The 18,427-nt window shown below is 41.5% G+C and overlaps 6 protein-coding genes across 6 annotated transcripts; 3 read left to right on the plus strand and 3 right to left on the minus strand.

The window, feature by feature from the left end:
- Positions 1 to 5,568: 5,568 nt before the first annotated feature.
- Positions 5,569 to 7,349, minus strand: P174DRAFT_456268 (putative COP9 subunit 3; the record flags this gene model as incomplete). Its single annotated transcript, XM_024829414.1, has 5 exons — positions 5,569 to 6,060; positions 6,115 to 6,267; positions 6,339 to 6,794; positions 6,866 to 7,102; positions 7,194 to 7,349. The coding sequence occupies 5 exons, from the start codon at positions 7,347 to 7,349 to the stop codon at positions 5,569 to 5,571; spliced, it is 1,494 nt and encodes a 497-aa protein (XP_024687162.1).
- Positions 7,350 to 7,876: 527 nt separating this feature from the next.
- P174DRAFT_399484 (glutamate-5-semialdehyde dehydrogenase) lies at positions 7,877 to 9,594 on the plus strand. The gene is made up of 3 exons (XM_024823874.1): positions 7,877 to 8,383; positions 8,433 to 8,594; positions 8,645 to 9,594. Exons 1-3 carry the CDS (start codon positions 8,083 to 8,085, stop codon positions 9,550 to 9,552), a joined length of 1,371 nt encoding a protein of 456 aa, XP_024687163.1. The 5' UTR covers positions 7,877 to 8,082; the 3' UTR covers positions 9,553 to 9,594.
- A 78-nt stretch (positions 9,595 to 9,672) lies between these two features.
- P174DRAFT_500215 (60S ribosomal eL18 domain-containing protein) lies at positions 9,673 to 11,487 on the minus strand (the record flags this gene model as incomplete). The annotated part of the gene is made up of 7 exons (XM_024830954.1): positions 9,673 to 9,896; positions 9,953 to 10,320; positions 10,398 to 10,536; positions 10,611 to 10,734; positions 10,877 to 10,884; positions 11,080 to 11,129; positions 11,475 to 11,487. 7 exons carry the CDS (start codon positions 11,485 to 11,487, stop codon positions 9,819 to 9,821), a joined length of 780 nt encoding a protein of 259 aa, XP_024687164.1. The 3' UTR covers positions 9,673 to 9,818.
- A 1,531-nt stretch (positions 11,488 to 13,018) lies between these two features.
- P174DRAFT_22017 (putative mitochondrial carrier protein) lies at positions 13,019 to 14,525 on the minus strand. The gene is made up of 5 exons (XM_024821376.1): positions 14,258 to 14,525; positions 13,882 to 14,199; positions 13,535 to 13,813; positions 13,353 to 13,489; positions 13,019 to 13,291 (listed from the first exon to the last, which is right to left on the minus strand). Exons 1-5 carry the CDS (start codon positions 14,360 to 14,362, stop codon positions 13,066 to 13,068), a joined length of 1,065 nt encoding a protein of 354 aa, XP_024687165.1. The 5' UTR covers positions 14,363 to 14,525; the 3' UTR covers positions 13,019 to 13,065.
- A 1,207-nt stretch (positions 14,526 to 15,732) lies between these two features.
- On the plus strand, positions 15,733 to 16,839 carry P174DRAFT_361277 (RNA-binding protein; the record flags this gene model as incomplete). The annotated part of the gene is made up of 6 exons (XM_024821773.1): positions 15,733 to 15,815; positions 16,095 to 16,151; positions 16,202 to 16,301; positions 16,353 to 16,533; positions 16,594 to 16,728; positions 16,787 to 16,839. 6 exons carry the CDS (start codon positions 15,733 to 15,735, stop codon positions 16,837 to 16,839), a joined length of 609 nt encoding a protein of 202 aa, XP_024687166.1.
- P174DRAFT_436994 (uncharacterized protein) lies at positions 16,785 to 17,950 on the plus strand. Its single transcript, XM_024826174.1, has one exon. The coding sequence runs from the start codon at positions 17,233 to 17,235 to the stop codon at positions 17,500 to 17,502; it is 270 nt and encodes an 89-aa protein (XP_024687167.1). The 5' UTR covers positions 16,785 to 17,232; the 3' UTR covers positions 17,503 to 17,950.
- The last annotated feature ends 477 nt before the right edge of the window (positions 17,951 to 18,427 follow it).

An 18,427-nucleotide genomic window follows, 5' to 3' on the forward strand; every position in this document is an offset into this window, starting at 1 on the left:
GTTAAGTATAATATAATAGTTATAGCAGTATTAGAGTATTTATTAGAGGTAAGAGGCATATTCATCTAGTATATATAATTATACCACAAAGTCATTAATAAATCCGCGCTAAAATGCTTGTAGATTACAGAAGATATAGTTAATTTATTATTATATATATATGCCACTATTTTAAAAGCCCATAGGATAGACTTTGAAATATTCTTACCCTCTATATGATATAATAGTAACATACTTATACATAGATAGATGAATCCACTACTAGTAAAAGAATTATATAGTATTAATTATAGTAATATATTTCACCCTAGATATTAATAATAGTATTTCCTCCTGGGATGGGAGGGGATATATATCTAGTACTACTTCCTAGTTAAGGTCTTAATTATCTATAATAACTTATAACTTCAACCTTTCTTTACTATTTTCTATGGTTACACACCACATAACAAAGACTGGGTGGCTAGAAGGTATATAATTTTTTAGGAAAGCCATATGCCTAGCTTAATATAAGTTATTAAATACTTTATTAATAACATCTTTATCTTATTAACTTATAGGGTATCTCTTAGAGCTCTTATATAGATAGTTCTCCTAGCTATCTTTTATTAGGATTTACATCTACTCATCTTCAGGAATATTAATAAAGTCAGTATTATTCTAAACATCTAGGAACTTTATAAGAATTAGTTATAGTATAATAACTACTTTATTATTACTATATATAGTAATGCTATTAGATAGTTTGGTATGCTTCTTTAGATTAATATTAATAGGGATAATTTAGTAGTGTTTCTAATAGTCTTCATTATAAGTTAAGATATATAGGTTAGGTTCTGAGACTTTTATTACTTTATAATAATTAATGATCTGCAGTGTAATGATAGCTTTATTTACCTATTCTAGTTATATATACTATGCATTAATTACATCTATTTTAGATAGCATCCCTATCCTAGCTTAGCTATTAACTATTATTAGTTATTCTATTAGGTTTATTATAATAACATATAAGAAATTTACATTAACTATAAGTGTGAAAAAGGCCAAGCTATAATATTACAGGGGTTTAAAGAGGTAGTCCCTATTAGGTAGTAGTGCCTTAGAAGCCTTATATTAGATTAGGATGCAGATTTTTTACTATAGTTATATAGTAACTTTTTTAGTTGCATATACTAGCCATAGCATTACTTAATGGTTCTACTTTAGCATGACCACTATAGGTATGACAGCATCCTTGCAAGATATAATTATAGCAGTCTATAAGGTAAAGTTAAGTAAAAAGCCTTCCATAGCTAGTATATTAATGCTAACTAATATATTAGCCTTTAGGCCTTAGGTGATATAGGCTTTATAATTAATACATATAAGCACTGGGTTGTCCTTTAATATTACTAAGAATAATAGCTGAATGTAAATAAATTAAGTGCTTATAAATCTATTTAATATGCCTTTAACCAGGATTAGTGTAGGGCAATCAAGAATTTTAGTATTAGGGTGTGATGTGATAGAAACTATTTATTAATAATAGTTATAGTACAGCCTGAGTCAAGGCAAATTAATGCAGCTAAGTCTGACTGGGCTAGGTAGGCTTAGGTAGTAGTATACTTCTAGCTTTAAAAGTTTAAGCCTAGGATATCATTATCTAGTTTTGTAGTTAATTAGACTATAGGCAGCACTAGATTAAGGTAATAGAATTCTGCTTTAGGTATACTATAGTCAGGGATATAGGTATGTAAGGCATTACTAGATGGGAAGGTATTACTATATTTACTACAATTAATATTAGATATCTCTTATAGCTGTGCTATATATGCCTCTAGATTCACAATATCATTATTACTATATTCTTTAAGGTATAGGTCTTCCATTTCAGGGCCTGGTTCATGATAGAAGTCTAGATTATTAAATTACAGCTTAGCTAGGTTATAGTTATATTCTACTATATTATTACTATAGTTTATATATTCAGGTCTATGGCATTATATGTAGGTAAAATTAGATTTGCCTTTTTTGCCTTAGGTTATTACTAAATACTATGGAATAGGGGGCATGGGAGTAGGGGGTAGGAGTACCTTTTACTATTAAGGTTAAGTATTAGCCTAATGGTTCTACTAATTCTGCTATAGTTAGTGAGGGGGCTATCTCTAGTTCTATTATATTTATAGGTTTAGGGACCATTACTTTCCCTAGGGATTTAACTATTAGATAGGGTTTACTTAGTTTTACTATTATAGGGTTTTACCTTAACTTTAGTAGTTTTGCCATTAGTGCTGGCTTAGATTTTGAGGCTGATAAGGGGGGTATTATATGGTAGGGTAAGTCCAGAAGTAATTAAACTAGTTAGTTTATTTACAGTTAAGTATCTTAATAAATTAGGCTATAGTGGTACCATCCTGAGGCTTATTAATATTAGAGTATAATATAATGTCCATATTTCACTATGTGCATAGGACCAGTAGGTATTTAGCTTCAGCTTCACCTGCCTGCTTAGCTAATGCCATAATTATAGATATATAAGTAGAGGGGCTCTTGTAGTGATTTATATTAAATATAGTATATTTAGTATTAGCTAAGCATTCTATGGCTTGACTAGGTGGCATTTAAAAATACTTCTTAATTTACTTGCACCAGTCCTCTATATTTAGTAAATAGATTAAGCCTATTTATATAATAGGGTTAACTTTATTATTCCACCATTCTGCAGCTTCCCTGTGTAAGCAGGTATTAAGGTTTTAGCAAAGCTTTGTAATGTCTTAGGATCTGGCTGTAACATATAGTTAATTAGTGAATGTATACATAGACTGATAGTAGGTTTTATCATCTCTATCTATAGTATCACTATAACCCCAGGAATATAGCATATCTGGGAAGAAATAACTAATATCTGCTGGTTACTAGTGGCTGCTAGCTGCTGTTAAATTACTTATAGTAGATGCTGGGGTTACATATTCTATAGTAATATAATTAAAAATAGGTGTCCTTACATGCTGTAGGGGCATATTTATTAATACTATAGAGGTTTGCACTACCTACTAAATAATATGCTATAATGCCTATATTTAGGTAGATGAAAATAGTACTTCCTAAACCTCTTTAGTTTTAGTGGTCTGAGCTTATTATTTATCTAAGCATAATATACTAGGGTCTGCCATTCTAATTAGCAATACCTGCCCAGGCTAGATGGTTTTATATAGGTTGAAGGGTGACTTAGGCCCTAGTGGTAATTCACTAGATATAGTATTGTTATTAGATTAGGATTATTATGTTTTAACAGTAGGTGAGCAGTATGATAAAAAGGAGTCTTATAGTAGGTTAGGGGTAGATAGTGCTAGTACAGAGGCTAGTTCTGCCTAGAAGAAGGAGTGCTTTCTACTAAAATTTAGTTAGAAGTCTATAGTTATTAGCACCTTCCTTCTTAGGATGTTATGCCACGGTTAGGGTGCCTTAGGTATAGGCTTAGTATTAGATTAAAGGTTAGTGTGGGTATTAGTTAGAGGTTTAATAATAGTAATATTATTTATTTTAGTAAGGAAGTACTGTACTGCTATTTAAAATATCTATAGAGAATATAGCCAAGCTTCTAGATAGTATAGTGTAATGGGTTCTAAGGTGGCTTAGGTTTGCCCAGATTTAGCTAATAAAGCTCATTAAGGTAATGGATTAGGGTAGTAAGTGGTAATATAATATAGATAGCTTTTAAGGTTATGAGACTTTAACTAGTTTAGGAAGCTCTAGTAGTATGCTATGATTTTATATGCTGCCTTAATAACTTTATTAGGTAATTATTATAATATTTAGGTTTAGCCTTCCTAGCCTGCAAGAATCTCTTGTGGTTTAATGCTAAGGTGAGGTGGTTATACATTATAAAGAAAAAGTGTCAGGGGAAAAGATTTAATTCAGGGTCCTAGATCTCTTAAGATATGCTACTAATTATCATGGTAGATGTGCTCATATGGTATTACATTCATAATTAGGTTGTCCTCCCTAAGATACATAGCGGAGATCAGAGATGGAAGTAGGACCTTCCATCCACATGATACCATAGCTCATATGCTCTTAAACTAGCCATTTTTAAATACTTTAATTGCAATGGATATGCAATCTTCTAATTTATTAGTTAAATCTGCTTATTTTAAGGCCATATTTAATGAAGAATTGAACTTGATGATGATTTAGTGTGTTGTAAGATTCAGGGGGTGAGGCAGTGGCTCACTCAGTGTCATGGCTCACTCAGTGTCCAATTACATTATATTAATTAGTATATTATTATATAACTATAAGCTGGTGTCCCATTTAGACTAGAGTTGATTGATGACTAAGGCAGGTTGTGAGTGCTAGTAAGCTTAAGTAATCAGCAGGCCTTGCCTGCTACATCTAGCTTACTAAGATAGTTCTATAGAATCTAGGTATTATAATTATAAGCCTCCCAAAATATTAATCTTATATACTAACTTTAGATAACAGTAATAAGACTATCTAGACCTAAAGAAGTATACTAAAGAATTATAATATCTTGATTTAAAATAGTAGGTAATTAAAACCCTTACCTAGAAGGCTATAATTAAATATATTATATAAGATATTAGTTAAAGATACTATTATATAGGCTTATCTTATTACTACTCTCTCTAAGGAGATCTATACCTTAGCTACTATATAAACAGCCTATAAATAGTAATCTAGGGCCTCAAAATATTAGATATAGATAAGAGGTACTATATCTAGCTTAGGCCTATTATAAATAAAGAAGCTAAAGAAGAATTATAATAATATAAAAGAGAGGTTGAAGCTATATAAGATATAGTTTATAATAATAATAGAATTAATTAATTACATAGTTATTATTAAATAATTATTAAGTATTTATAATAATCTAGGAAGATAGGGTAGATCCTAGAGTTCTTATTATCTATAGGAAAATTATATAACTTTATAGTTTAAGGATATAATAAGGCTTTAAATATTATCTTATTAAATAGTGTAATATTAAGATAGCTCCTTATATTAAGATGGTGAGGTCCCCTTGCAAGTGACCCTGTAAACTAGGTGGAAGGGTTGGTTAGATGGTATTTTAAGTTTTTAACTATCTTAATTTACTTTACTATACAGAGTAAGGGTAGCATATTAGGTAAAATGATAATATACTAAATATTAATATCTACTATTCCTTGGTTTATTCTTATATACTGAAATAATATAGTGGTTAAGAAAGATAAGATTAAACATAGCTGAATTTTTAATATTTTAGTGTCTACAGACTTTTGACCTATTATGTAGTATGATGGGAACGATAGTTATTCTTCTAAACTACCTAGCTAAGGCAACCAGCATAGCAATATATGGGGTGCAATATGACATGGACATATTATAACAGGAACCTAGATGATAACTAATTATCAATCTAACTATAAATATGATAAATAATACCATACAATATTAGATGACTACCCTATAATGAAACAAGTAAAACTAGCCAGCAACTAACTTTTAAAGCTAAGAGGCTAATAGCTAACACACACATAGCTTCTAAAAAGCAATAGAACTGCGTGTTACCAATCCCAGGTCTCAATGCAGGCCACTCATTATGTCCTCATCTACATCCCAGCTGGAGACATCATCTTTGAATTTCATCCCAAACTTTCCAGAACTGAGCTCAGACGCATTCTTAGCCCTTCGGAGGAATTGGAGATGCTCACTGCTTAGCTCCAGATCACGGTTGCTCTGATCGAGATTACCAGCAAGCGTCGTCAGCAAAAGTCTCTCTGAATCCAGTAGAAATGCTATATGCTCTTCCCCAAAAGAGTTCGATGCTCCTCCAGCGTGAAAGTGAAGCATTGTGGGCTTGTGATTACTGCTCGAGTGTAAAAGAGTCGAGTCCAAGCCGGATATCACCATAGACGATATAGTTGTTTCAACCTCTGTGGAGGGGACCGGATTTGATGCTATTCGCTGCGCGATGTCTGCGATAGCCACGGCTGAGAATGTACTGCCTAGCTTCACCACAACAGACTTCCTGTGCTCATGAACGACCTGGAGAACTAGACCCATGTTGTTATCCTGGACTGTCTGTTAGAATAGAAAACATCAGACACGGGCTTTTCATCAGCTTACAGTGAGCCATATCGCCCGTCCAACGTCAACTTCGGCCCTGAGTCTCTCTGTGTCGTCATTTGCAAAGGCATCAGCCAGTGAGACATATGGCAATACCAATGACTGATAGACTTTCATCACATGCGGATTGACCATCTCAGGCGTTGATATAACCTGTTTATTGGAGGAAACCAGTAAGTTATACTCTCAATGGCATGCAGATTGTTGGCTCTTTTAAGACACACCTTTCCTTTCGCCAGTAGACTGACCAGAAGCCACTTCTTGTATGCCTCAACCATAATCTTACTGACAGTATTGGCGGCAGGGCAACTGATGACTATGCACAAGAGATGAAGCGCACTCTCCCACTCCTTGAGTGCCATGTATATCATCGCGCCATATAGAAAGTATTGCAGGTGGTCTTTATATGTCACCTGGGCAGTGAATCCGGAAGCATGGGTGATGTACGCCGCGCTTGACCCGTGCTCAGAGCAGAGGAGAAGCTGACGGTGCGCCTGATAAGCATGACTCGGACCTGCAGGAAAGTGACATATAGCCTTGTTTAGGACGGGCAATGCGTGCCTATACGATCTGCTGAGTAGGCAAAGTTTCATAAGAAGGAGATGCGTCGATGTGAAAGTCTCTGATGCCGGATCCAGTCGAAGTATTGCGTCTCTAACCGCTTGGACTGCTAGGAAAGTCTATGTTATTCCTGTCATGTTTAGCAAAAGAAGAAAGGGTCATGACTGGTGAATGAAAGCATTCGTCTTGCCTTTGAAGCAGCCTGCGCGGCGTGGGCTACAAACTCAATAAGCCGTCTCCATTCCTGGCCAGCGTAGCGAACTTGAATTGGGTCGAACACCTTCAGAAACTCAATAGCCCTTTTCCACAAGTCACCCCCGGGCTGGACATCCTCTGGCAAACCTTGGTTGTACCTGTCGCCCAAGACCTTGACTCGAGCATGAAAAACGAAGAGATAGGCCACCGAATGCAGAGATGGATTGAGACCCTGTAGCGGTTTGCCTGGGGTGTAAGCGAGCGACGACACCGGTCATATTGACAATGGCATCACAACAGGACATGGTTTTGCATCTGCTTACATCCAGCAATAGATCAGCACTCCTTGTGATCTCGTTAAGCCTTGTAGGTTGCTTTAAATAGGCAATGAGCTCGTAAAGTTCGCGATCATAGTCTTCCTCGTTCGAGGCATGCTGGAGGGATGACACCACAGTGAGGCGCGACAGTATCTCTGTCATCTTTCAACACATCTGATCACCGTTCACAGATTGGGGACAAGAACGATAATCAGGCTCTCTAGGTGTAAGGGAAATCAGAATGGGTGGGTCTCAGGTGGCATCAGCGTAGCTTGCGAAAAGGTAGTGACACAGTTGTCATACCAAGTGAGTGAAGTATTCACTCCACCAAACCATGATACATGATAAGTGATCATGACCCTTCTGGGGTGGTTCTTGCAGTACTTGGTGTTATGTCAACACATCTGATAACAGCTACTGTACTATATAACATGTGATATAACTATACTGCAGGCCTCGAGGCAATTTACGTCGTTTACTTGTACTCGTGAATTTCTTGTTGATACTATAGTCAATCTTAATACTCTCTATGGAGTAATTAGTTTTAGCGCAAGAACTTATTCCGAAATCCACCTCTCTTACCTCTAGGGCAGTCTGACATCAACCGGGTTAATTATGTATATATCAATAATAAGCCGTCGGATGAAAGGTATCTTGAATTATATATTTCAGCTAGTCGATAGGTACCTAGCACACAAAAGGTATCAGGAATTAGACGTGCCTTGTCAGTTATCACTCTAGACAGCGGGCATTTCCCTGCCCCACATCTGTCGTAGTAGCCCAAGGATCATTTTGACATCTGAGTCATAGTAGTGTTGGGGCTATTGTCTATCTAACTGTCCCCTTGCTACGGCTTAATTTCTTTCTTTTGTGCTACACGTCAAAGGTTCTCGCAATGTCGCTCACCGACTCCTCCGCAGTTGATATCGCGAGGACTGCGTCCTTAGCCTCTCGTCAACTCGCAACTTTGCCCACAATTGACCGCAACGATGCGTTGACAGCGCTTCACGATGCTCTATCGAGAAATCGAGAAATCATCCTTGATGCCAACGCAAAGGATGTTGCGATAGCAAGCCAAGCGGCTAATAATGGCAGCCTCAGCCACAGTGTCCTCAAGAGGCTCGACCTGTCGAGACCTGGGAAATATGATGACATGCTAAAGGGGATTCTTAGTGTACGGGATCTGGAAGACCCAGGTGTGTACATGAATTGGCCGAATACACATGATACTAATCAGTCTATCAGTGGGGAGAGTGACCCTAAGGAAGCTACTGGATGATGGTCTCATCCTGGAGAGAGTGAGCTGTCCTATTGGTGTCTTGCTGATAATATTCGAGGCCCGTCCCGAGGTGATCGCGAATATCGCGGCACTATCAATAAAATCAGGAAATGCTGCCATTCTGAAAGGTACTTGTGCATGACCGATAGCGGATTCCACATTGCTGACTTAAGTGAAGGAGGGAAGGAGTCGACTGAGTCCTTCATCGCCATATCAAAAGTGATATCTGAAGCGATCTCGGGAACACACGTACCCGAGGCATCAGTCCAGCTCGTTAAAACCAGAGACGTTGTTTCGTCACTTCTAGCGCAGGATTCCTTGATTGACCTGGTCATACCCCGTGGTTCCAACGACCTTGTCCGATTTGTCAAGGAGAACACCAAGATTCCGGTTCTCGGCCACGCTGATGGTCTTTGTTCTGCATATCTCCATGCTGATGCAGACCCAGCAATTGCTGTCAAAGTCATCGTTGATGCTAAAACAGATTATCCAGCTGCTTGCAATTCGTTGGAGTCTTTGTTGGTCCATGAAGATGCCCTTGGAACAATATTCCCCGGTGTCGCTGAGGCCCTTCTGGCCAAGGGAGTCCGTCTTCGTTGCGACATTCAATCAAAATCTGCTCTCTTGAAAAGTATATCCTCCCCACCCGCAGATTTACTAGAAGATGCAGTCGACTCGGATTTCGACACTGAATTTTTAGATCTTGTCCTAGCTGTCAAGACCATTCCTTCAACATCTTCACCAATCTCAGCTGTCGAGAATGCGATTTCTCATATCAACTCACATTCGTCGAAACACACAGACCTAATTGTGACAGAGTCGAAAGAGATTGCCGAATATTTCATGAGTGGTGTGGATAGCGCTGGGGTCTTCTGGAATGCATCGACTAGATTCGCAGATGGAATGAGGTTCGGATTTGGCACTGAGGTTGGCATCAGTACGAATAAAATCCATACGCGAGGGCCCGTGGGTTTAGATGGATTGACCATCTACAAGTATCTGCTCAGGGGTCAGGGACACAGGGCAGGAGATTATTTTGAAGGAGAGGGAGGTAAAAAGTGGAAACATGAGAATCTAGCTATTTAGTGGCTTCATTTATGAATGATTTGCGATCTCGACCGGCACAATAAGAATTCATTCCTTTCATTGTAGTTTACTCTAGGCCCAGCGTATCCGGAAATTCCAGATTCAACAGCGCGAGCTTTGCGGTCACATTTCCTACTCAGTTAGAAGCTCCTCCACATCTGATAGCAAGAAAGCAAGAGCCCTTGTGCAAGTACTTTTGGCAACAGGTTTATGTGACAACACCAACTCAACCCAAGGGACATCGTCGAACTCCTTGAGATGCCTGCTTAAACCTTGAAGCCACGAGACCTTCTACGTCCACGAGCTCTCTCGAATTTCCGACCCTTGCTTCGAACGTAAGGTTTCTAATTCAAGTATAAGTATGACTGTGTTAACACAAGATAGCAAGGTACCGGCTCACCTTGTGGCTGTGGGGTCCGAAGCCGAAGTGCTTGACAGCTTCACGAGCGTTCTTGGGGCCACGGAGGAGGAGAGTGTTGGCTCCAGTAGGTGCCCGAAGTGCGAGCTGATCCAAAGTCAGAGTCTCGCCCCCAGCCTTCTCAATCCTGGCTCTCGCAGTAGCGGTGAATCGCAACGCGGCCACAGAGAGCTTCGGAACGGTGAGAAGACGATTGTCATCAGTAACGGTTCCAATCACGACAATGGTCTTGCCCTTGTGAGAATCGGTGACATTGGAAACGAGTCGCGAAAGGGAGACGGGAGGGCGGTTGATTCTCGACATAAAAAGGCGGCGCAGCACAACTTTGTTGAAGTTGGACTCCGTGCGGCCTAGCAGAACAGAGAACTCAAATCAGCCTCCAATTTTAACCACCTCTATAAGTCAGGAATTCAAGAAACTATCATACGGGCGAGAAAGCGGTAGAGCTTCACAAGGACCTGCAGGTAGACATTTTCGCTCTTCGGCGCCTTGCGGTGGGTGCTGCGCACATGGTGACGGTCCAGGTCGATACCTGAAGTGATACAACTGTTAGCCTTTAAATCTCCCTGTCTTTTATGGGCGTTGATAACCGGAACAGTTTAAACGCATGTAATCTTGAGGTTTGAACAGATATACATACCCATGGCTGCTGTATTTGATAGGACACCTTGGGTGTTGGCTTGCTGTCGCGCCCGTATACAATGTAAATCTGTTGAGGTTTTTGATCTATGATTTTCAGATAGACGGTGTGTGCGGGTTGAGCCCTATACTAGTACAAATCTAGAAATTAGAGCTCGTGACCTACAACTAGTGGGTCCCACTCTATTAATGCCCTTAGAGTAACTAGAGGTATTATCCGGTGACTAAATAACTGACTACATAATTTTAACTTACCTAGTAACTTACGTTACGTACTATATAGAGAGGTACACAGTATCTTATGGACAGTACAGAGTAGAAAATCTCTAATATTTTTATTATTTTTCTGTTTGTGAGGCGTGCATTCCACTAGTGTGCTGTTGTTCTCCTTCCGTCCATTAATCTGTCCTTTCCTACTACCTTCCATCTAGCCTAGTGTGATTCTGCTGCGCATGTTTTACATTACATACCCTCAAGATTTCTTGATTCAGGCCAGTGTATTCTAGCTGAACACTGTAGTCTACAAAATAAAGAGACCAGAGTGCGTTTTATGTCTACCATAAAAATGCTCCCATGTCATTGGATCCTAAGACCCGTCTAGACCACATTAAGAGCCAAGGCTATGTAGGATCAACAATCATTTTGGAGCATATAATAAACTTGGCATTCAGCTAGCTATACAGAGCATTATCAGAGCAACAGACAGCTTGGTATGACGGTATTTAACTCTATATGTAAGCAATGGTGCCTGTGTGACTTAAGTTACTAACTGTGTGACTAATGTTTCTATGTGCGCTCGGGAGGTAAAACAAGTGGTAAAATTGAAGGTAGAGGCCTGATGGAAATAGCTTAGGAACATGCTCACTTCCTGAGTACATGTTTACATAATTTATAATGCTGAGCCATATACACTCTTTCAAAAGAAAATCATCTACTTCCTATGTGTGTACAAGGGCCAGAGCAAGAGAATGCTCGGAGTGTAAAGTCCGGTTTGGCAAGGCCTTACCCGTCCCCAAATTGATGGTAAGGAAGTAATATCATTCATCAAGAAACTAACAATACAGAGATATCAGTCCGAAAGAGTAGCAAGGAAGATCTCCCATTCCTGGCGACGCTGTTGATATCATGCCATCCTCCATCTACCCCCGGGGTTACGCCCCGAGGCAGACATTGGTATCTCCGCTCAAGCCTGGACATCCTTCAAGTAATCCTCTATACCTATTGGTGCTTGGAGTGAACATTATCATTCTTGACCTTCCCATCCTTCACGGCCTTCAAAACATCCTTGCCGCCTGGAATCGCAACCGCTAGTAGTCTGGTTTTCAACTCGTCGCTGTGTGAATCACACGATTTGCCGTTCTGTTTGTCCTCGTGGACTCTCGATAGCATGATCTTCATTCTACAGAGGCACATTGTCTGCATTTTCTGACCATCCCCCTTTTTTTTCGTTCCTGTTTGAGAGGCAAAGATTGTAGCGTAGCCTCATCATCTGCCATGCATGAATCCTTGAGTTGGGGGTCATTGAGATTGTCTATGCCTTTTCAGTCTGCTTATTGCACATCTCGTTGCAATCCTTTTTCTTAGGGAATTGTCCATCCAATGTCATTGCCACTTGTCTGCAGTAGAGAGCGTTCGACCGCCAGCAGCGGTGATAGCTGCTATCCCAAGTGCTTTAAACGAGACCATTTTCTATAAAAAGGTTCAGCGTCATTATATGGTTATAGGTGGAATATACCATTTAAGAATGTAATCAAGTGTGTTAGTCAACAATAGATGTTTGGCTATTTGAAATAGTAGAGAGATGGCTCTTAGATGAATAGGTGCTCTTTATATATGGTCCTTACACGATTCATAGCAAGGGACAAGCGGAGCCTGTGACTAGCCCTAAATACTTCTGATATGAGACAGTTTCTCCTAGTAGTATCAGAAAAGTTCAATAAACCCCAATCCTGAAGGACCTGAGGCAATGATGAGATCCATCCCTCTATGGACATATGTATATCCAATCCTTTAGATGCACACCTGGGCTTATATTGACCCATTGGAAGTGTACAAGAGGTATGCTTGTCTATTAAATCCACCCCTGGGCTTAAACTAACCGGCTGGGAATGCATGCTCGTGTATTTACAGGGGCGGTGCAAGAGAATACCAATGGTGTAAAGTCTGGCTTGGTGCGGTTTTAAGAGTACGTATTTATATAATTCGTGGGAATCCTTAGTCACTGGATATCATCATATAAGGGAGACACATACTACCTTACCTGCATCATATCCTAGAAAGTGAAATAGTAGCGCCTACTAATTCAGGTTATACTTACATCAGTATATATTATTGCTTGTTAAAACCAGTTACCTCTGTTTAACCCTCCAATGAAACTTTCCCAGCCTACTATGATTATTATAAATATCAAGAAAATGACTGTCAGCTAACGACTTTCATGAAGACAATGATCATGATTATTTCTCATCGCTAAATCCAACAAGAAAGTCCCTTGTCAACTCAAAGCTGAGCCAACTGCTGGCCATACTCGGAGCAACTTTCAAAAGGTTAGGCACTATTCCTCTGAAAAATCCGCGCAGGCCTTCCTCCGCCATGATAACCCTCACAGCGTCCCAAATTGATTTATATCGATAGCCCATTCCCGACATCGTGTTTATTTGGAAACGACGTCGCAAGACATCACTATGACCGTATTAGTTCGCGACTACCATAATGGAAAAGCAATGTCTCCTTAAATACTTACAATGGGTATGTGCAGGTCTGAGCTACAGCCCCTGAGATAGCACCTGCTAATAGCTTGCGCCAGGGACTGGGATTCTTATCCCCATCAGGAGTCAAATATTTGCGAACAGACTCATATGTCATGAAATTGAGGCCCACCTAATCTCGTAAGCACCTGTTCATCAATCTTCGGGTTTCACTTACATATGGAGCAACGCCAGCGACTGTGGGGACAATACCGCGATAGAGGGCAACAAAACCACCCTCATTCTTATAGATCAAAACCATAGTTGTGAACATTCCAGGCAGTTGTTCGGCAGTACCTCTCTGACTGAGAGCAGCGAAAGATGCTGACTGAATAGAGAGTCGCGTTCGGACGATGTCGAGAGGGTATGTGATGGTGACCGAAGTGATGCCAGCAGCTCCTCCACATAGTAAGCGCCGGATTGGCGACAGCTCAGCATCTGGAAAAGGTTCCGCGAACTGGAAAAGATAAAGGTCAGTATCTAGGCCACAACTAATTTATCCTGCTATCAATCCTTGAGATCTACCTTTTTGTAGAAGTTGTAGCTCCCGAACTGGACGGCTGAATAGGGTATTATGCGAATGCAGTTTGTGCCGTTACCACGCATGAAGCCTCTCCAGCCTTCCTCTTTTCCAATCTTCACGAGAGCCCTCCATATGGATAATTTATATTCCTCTCTGCCCACAGTCTGAATCTGAAGCAAGATTTTGAGGCGTTCGAGTGGTGATACGATCGTCCTAGATACAGCACCGGCTACCCCTCCAGCAATGAATGCTGCAATAACGGGGTCGGATATCCTTTCTTTGGTTTTGGTCAAAACCGGTGTGCTCCTCAGTGGTGGTGCCTGAAAACAGATGTTAGCGGTGGAGAGGTATGGGAGCTGTAGCAGTGCTTTAACTCACATTGACGGGACCCGAGGGTGACAATTGACAGAGATCGGACGACTCGGTATCCCCAGACGTTTTGACGTCAGCATCTCGCCTGCGTTGATCCCGATCTAAGCTCATTTTATCACAGTAAGGTCAGTTTTCGAGTCCGTAGCCACAGATGGCTCGTGGTAAAAGCGAAGTGTCTCGACTTTTACGCGCCGTCTGTCCCAGTCCTGGCGCACCGTCTAAATAGAGGGTTTATCCTTTGAAATGAACGATCGACATTTAAAGTGGACGACAAACACCGAGAAATATAAAGATATCAGGAAATGGCAGAGAATGAAGTCCAAGAGAGTCGGAAAGGGCACAGGTGCAACTATAGTCAGATGCTGCTAAGATCCTCAAATTCTGAACTGCAGGCTGATCAAGTCTCTTCAAGCTTTTCATTTAGCTAAAGCAGCATGAATGCCGCGGAGAAGGACGCAAACCTGCCGTGAGGGAAGAATGAATTATAAAACCTCAACTCCAAATGAAGCCGACGCGAATTGTACTGAGGCATTAGAGGCGCTGATATTAAGGTTGAATCAACTAAAACACTTGCCCTCATTCCCACTAGTGAGATAGATTCCTTCTGTAGACCTGTTGATACAGACCTCAAAAAGGCTCAGATCCTCTGAATACCCCATGCACAACTACTAGATATAATAGAACCCACACGAGAAGTAAGATACCTTGATTATGTCAGGTTTACCTCTCTTTATAGTTAATAGGGTGCTTTGCTGTGTCAACCTGTTACTATCAAAGCAAAACCTCATGGGTGATTTCTGTAATGGCGGCCTAAGGCTACAATCCCACCGGAAATTTACATCATCGGGTAAGCGAGTACCTTCGAATGACTTCTACAGAAGCTACTCCGTATTCCAGCCCTCTCGCGAAGTATCGGACTTGATCTACGATCACAGTGACCTGGGACAGCTGTCCATCACGCTTGATATCCGTTCAGATGGTGCCGGCCGGACCTAAGTGGCCGGTTCAGGTTTCCTATCACCATCGCCAATTGGCCATTGTACCTGTAGTCTACTTCGTACGGCTTGTTAAATACTTAGGTTGTTCTAGGTTAGTTAGTCGTCGCCTAAAGTTCAAGAGTCGCAAAGTTGCATGATCATACTACCTCAAAGTAGGAGCATAGTCCGGACCAAGATATATACTTGTAAACTTCGAAATATGAGAAGATTGGATTGTGCGTTTTACTGGAGGTACTTGAAATCTGAGTGTATCCATAAGTAGTCCAGAAGGTATGGCGCGTTTCGCTTGTGGCATATCCACCTCGCCGTAGTTCCTTTTTCATCTTGTACTTCCCTCATTACAACTTTCAACTACCACCACTTTCTGGCACTTCTCCGTGGTCAATTTGTTCTTCCACGAATCTTCCCAACGTGAATCTAGCTAGCTCAGAGTTGAGCAACTGGAACTCTATAAAGAATAACTTCGTTCAACATTATCAAAAGATGTCTCGCCCAGGCACCACCCTTTATGTCACCGGTTTCGGGCATGGAACCCGGGCTCGCGATCTCGCATACGAATTCGAACGGTATGTGTCGCTCATCGATTGCTACACACTCTGAGAAACTTGCGATCTCCGTACCCACCTTCGCACTTCATTCAGTGAAGTCCGGCGCATTTGAGACTCAGGCTTCTACATCATGAGAGTAGAAAAAGCGGCTTTTCCTCTTTTACGATTCGTCGTTGCTACTCCCCCCCGTTCAACTTCCTGCTGACTAGACAAACACTCCGCTTCGTACTCTTTCACCTGCCCCTAACCTGCCTTGTTAGTTATTCCATGACGTATCCGGAGCTAATACTTTCACAGATATGGACGCCTCGTTCGGTGCGATATCCCAGCACCGCGTACTCCGTCTAGCAGACTGTACGTTTCCAATCGGTTTTCATACTTATTCATGGTTCTGATGAGGCTAGTTTTGCTTTCGTCGAGTACGAGAGCCGCCGTGATGCGGACGATGCATATCACGAGATGCACAATAAGCGGATCGGCCGCGATGATCTGCTCAAGATAGAGGTACGTTTCTTAGCTGTCTGCCATTGTCCCCTCAGACTAATTTCTCCTTAGTGGGCCCGTACTCCTCCGTCTGCCTCCTGGCGCTTTGAATCCGGACGTGACCGACGTCGTGACCGTACTCCCCCTCGTCGAGGTCGCTCTCCATCTCCTCGTCGTAGTCGAGGTGATTATTCCCCTCGCAAGGATGAAAGATACGAGAGAGACTATGACCGACATGACCGGGACTATGACCGTCGCGACCGAGACTATGACCGCCGTGACCGAGACTATGACCGTCGCGATAGGGACCGAGAACGCTCTCGTGACCGTTCGCGAAGCCCTGATGAAAGGGACCGTGATGTCAAGGAGGACAGAGAACGTCGTGATGACGAGAGAGAGCGCCGTGAAGAAGATCGCGAAAACGGCCCGAACGGTGAAGACAGGAAAGGTACATTACTTTCAGTCCATCAGGGGACAAAGATGAGTTCTGCAGCTAACTCTGGCAGCACCCCTGGACCCTCTGACTTCGGCTCATGACGAGCTAGATACTGCCGAGTAGGTTGACCCCTCGGTGCTCATGGGATAGCTATTGGACAGCTTGCGATCACCGATTAGAGACAAGAAAGAACCGCGACGGCATCAATGTTTCGTTCAAGATATGGTTATCGAGAGCGTGGCGACACTGGTTTGAGTCAGGTTTCCGATCCGGTAATGGTAATAGACACCGGTTCACTGGGTAACTTTCTTTTCCTACGTTCTGTTTACGTTCGCATGCCTTTCGCTCTTACCTCTTTATACCTTTGTTCTTTCTCTTTTCCTTGCTTTTCTTTCTTGTTTTTGCTTGTTCCCCAATTCATGTTCTCTTCGTGACCAACAGAGAACCAGAAGCGAAGGACCATGTAGAGATTTTTGGAAGCAAAACCAACCAGACGATGCGAAGGAAAGGGAAGATATGGACAGCTGGTCGTTCATGGTTGCTTTGCTCTCTGTGTGCTCTCTGCTCTTCCCCATCTCCATCTCTGATTTCCTTATCATTTTCCTTTTATCTCCCCTCCTATTTTCGGATCATGGCTTGTGTTCGTTTGTTCATCGATTGGTATTTATTGTGGTCAGCAGCTCGAATCATTTCCGACCCGGACGTCGAGCGATCGTTGATTCTACTTGCGCCAATTTAGTCGTCCCTACGTGTGTCCCCGATATCCGCGTTCATCGTCCGTCTTGATCGCATTCTAATAGGAGAACGATTGCCATCCTTTCACCGTCCATCACGAACGGCTAAGCTTCGCGAGATCCTTTTCGTCGATCTGTCGTTTCGGCTACCGACTCATGATGTCATAGTCCAGTAGAAGTAGCCGTAAGTACCAACTCCTGTATGGAAACAGTGTATCATAAAATGGATGTTTGACATTTTCGATGCTTCATCATCCACAATGCTCCATACGGGTCGTTCTTAGTGTCTGTAGCATGAGAAGTGACATCTCGAGCTCATGCCGAAAGGCGCCACGTACACCCAGTCCCTCCCTTTTCCACAGATATATGAAAGTGAGGCTTGGGGTTTGTCAACACCGGCATGGCTTGATCGTCGGTCAATGGCTTAGTTCCTACTTGTTCCTAGTCGTTCTCGATCCGTTACATGATTCTCGGCTCCTGAAAGTTCAAGGCTGATTTGGCAGGTCCGTTTCCTTGTCGAAATGGGCGAAACCCCTGCCACCGTACGCATTATCACTTTTCCAGTGGAGCCAGATATCTCCTGGTGATCGCAATGAGATAGAACCGTCTATTTTGGGGACACACCTCTCTACTTTAGAGAGGCAACCCCCTGTTTTGAATATTTCGCAGGAGAAGCCTGTGACTGCCTCGACTATACGAGAGTTAAACCCGAGGGCCTACGGCATGATGGTAGGCATTACATGATTAGATAGCTTCATAATACTAGGAAATTGCTTATCTTGTAAGAAATAGCTCTTTCTAATCCATATACTTTGTTGCACTAGGAATCACACAGATAATCAGAGCAGGGGACATCACAATGGTGACTATAATTATATGTACAGTTAGTAGCTGAGTAAGCACAGCTTATAGAGAATTAATGTGTACAAATAGTATAGTCTAGTTAGCTGTGTGGTTAAACGCTATTGAAAATCTAA

The sequence above is a fragment of the Aspergillus novofumigatus genome, assembly GCF_002847465.1.
Source record: "Aspergillus novofumigatus IBT 16806 chromosome Unknown P174scaffold_1, whole genome shotgun sequence".
Classification (NCBI taxonomy): Eukaryota; Fungi; Ascomycota; class Eurotiomycetes; order Eurotiales; family Aspergillaceae; genus Aspergillus; species Aspergillus novofumigatus.

Excerpts from the sequence above, each read along its gene's own strand:
- P174DRAFT_436994 (XM_024826174.1), top strand. The coding sequence starts at position 17,233 with ATGGACAGCTGGTCGTTCATGGTTGCTTTGCTCTCTGTGTGCTCTCTG.
- P174DRAFT_399484 (XM_024823874.1), top strand. The coding sequence starts at position 8,083 with ATGTCGCTCACCGACTCCTCCGCAGTTGATATCGCGAGGACTGCGTCC. Across the intron at positions 8,384-8,432 it reads ACGGGATCTGGAAGACCCAG|TGGGGAGAGTGACCCTAAGG; the intron begins GTGTGTACATGA and ends TCAGTCTATCAG. Across the intron at positions 8,595-8,644 it reads AAATGCTGCCATTCTGAAAG|GAGGGAAGGAGTCGACTGAG; the intron begins GTACTTGTGCAT and ends ACTTAAGTGAAG.
- P174DRAFT_22017 (XM_024821376.1), bottom strand. The coding sequence starts at position 14,362 with ATGAGCTTAGATCGGGATCAACGCAGGCGAGATGCTGACGTCAAAACG. Across the intron at positions 14,200-14,257 it reads CACCCTCGGGTCCCGTCAAT|GCACCACCACTGAGGAGCAC; the intron begins GTGAGTTAAAGC and ends ATCTGTTTTCAG. Across the intron at positions 13,292-13,352 it reads CAGACCTGCACATACCCATT|TGATGTCTTGCGACGTCGTT; the intron begins GTAAGTATTTAA and ends ATACGGTCATAG.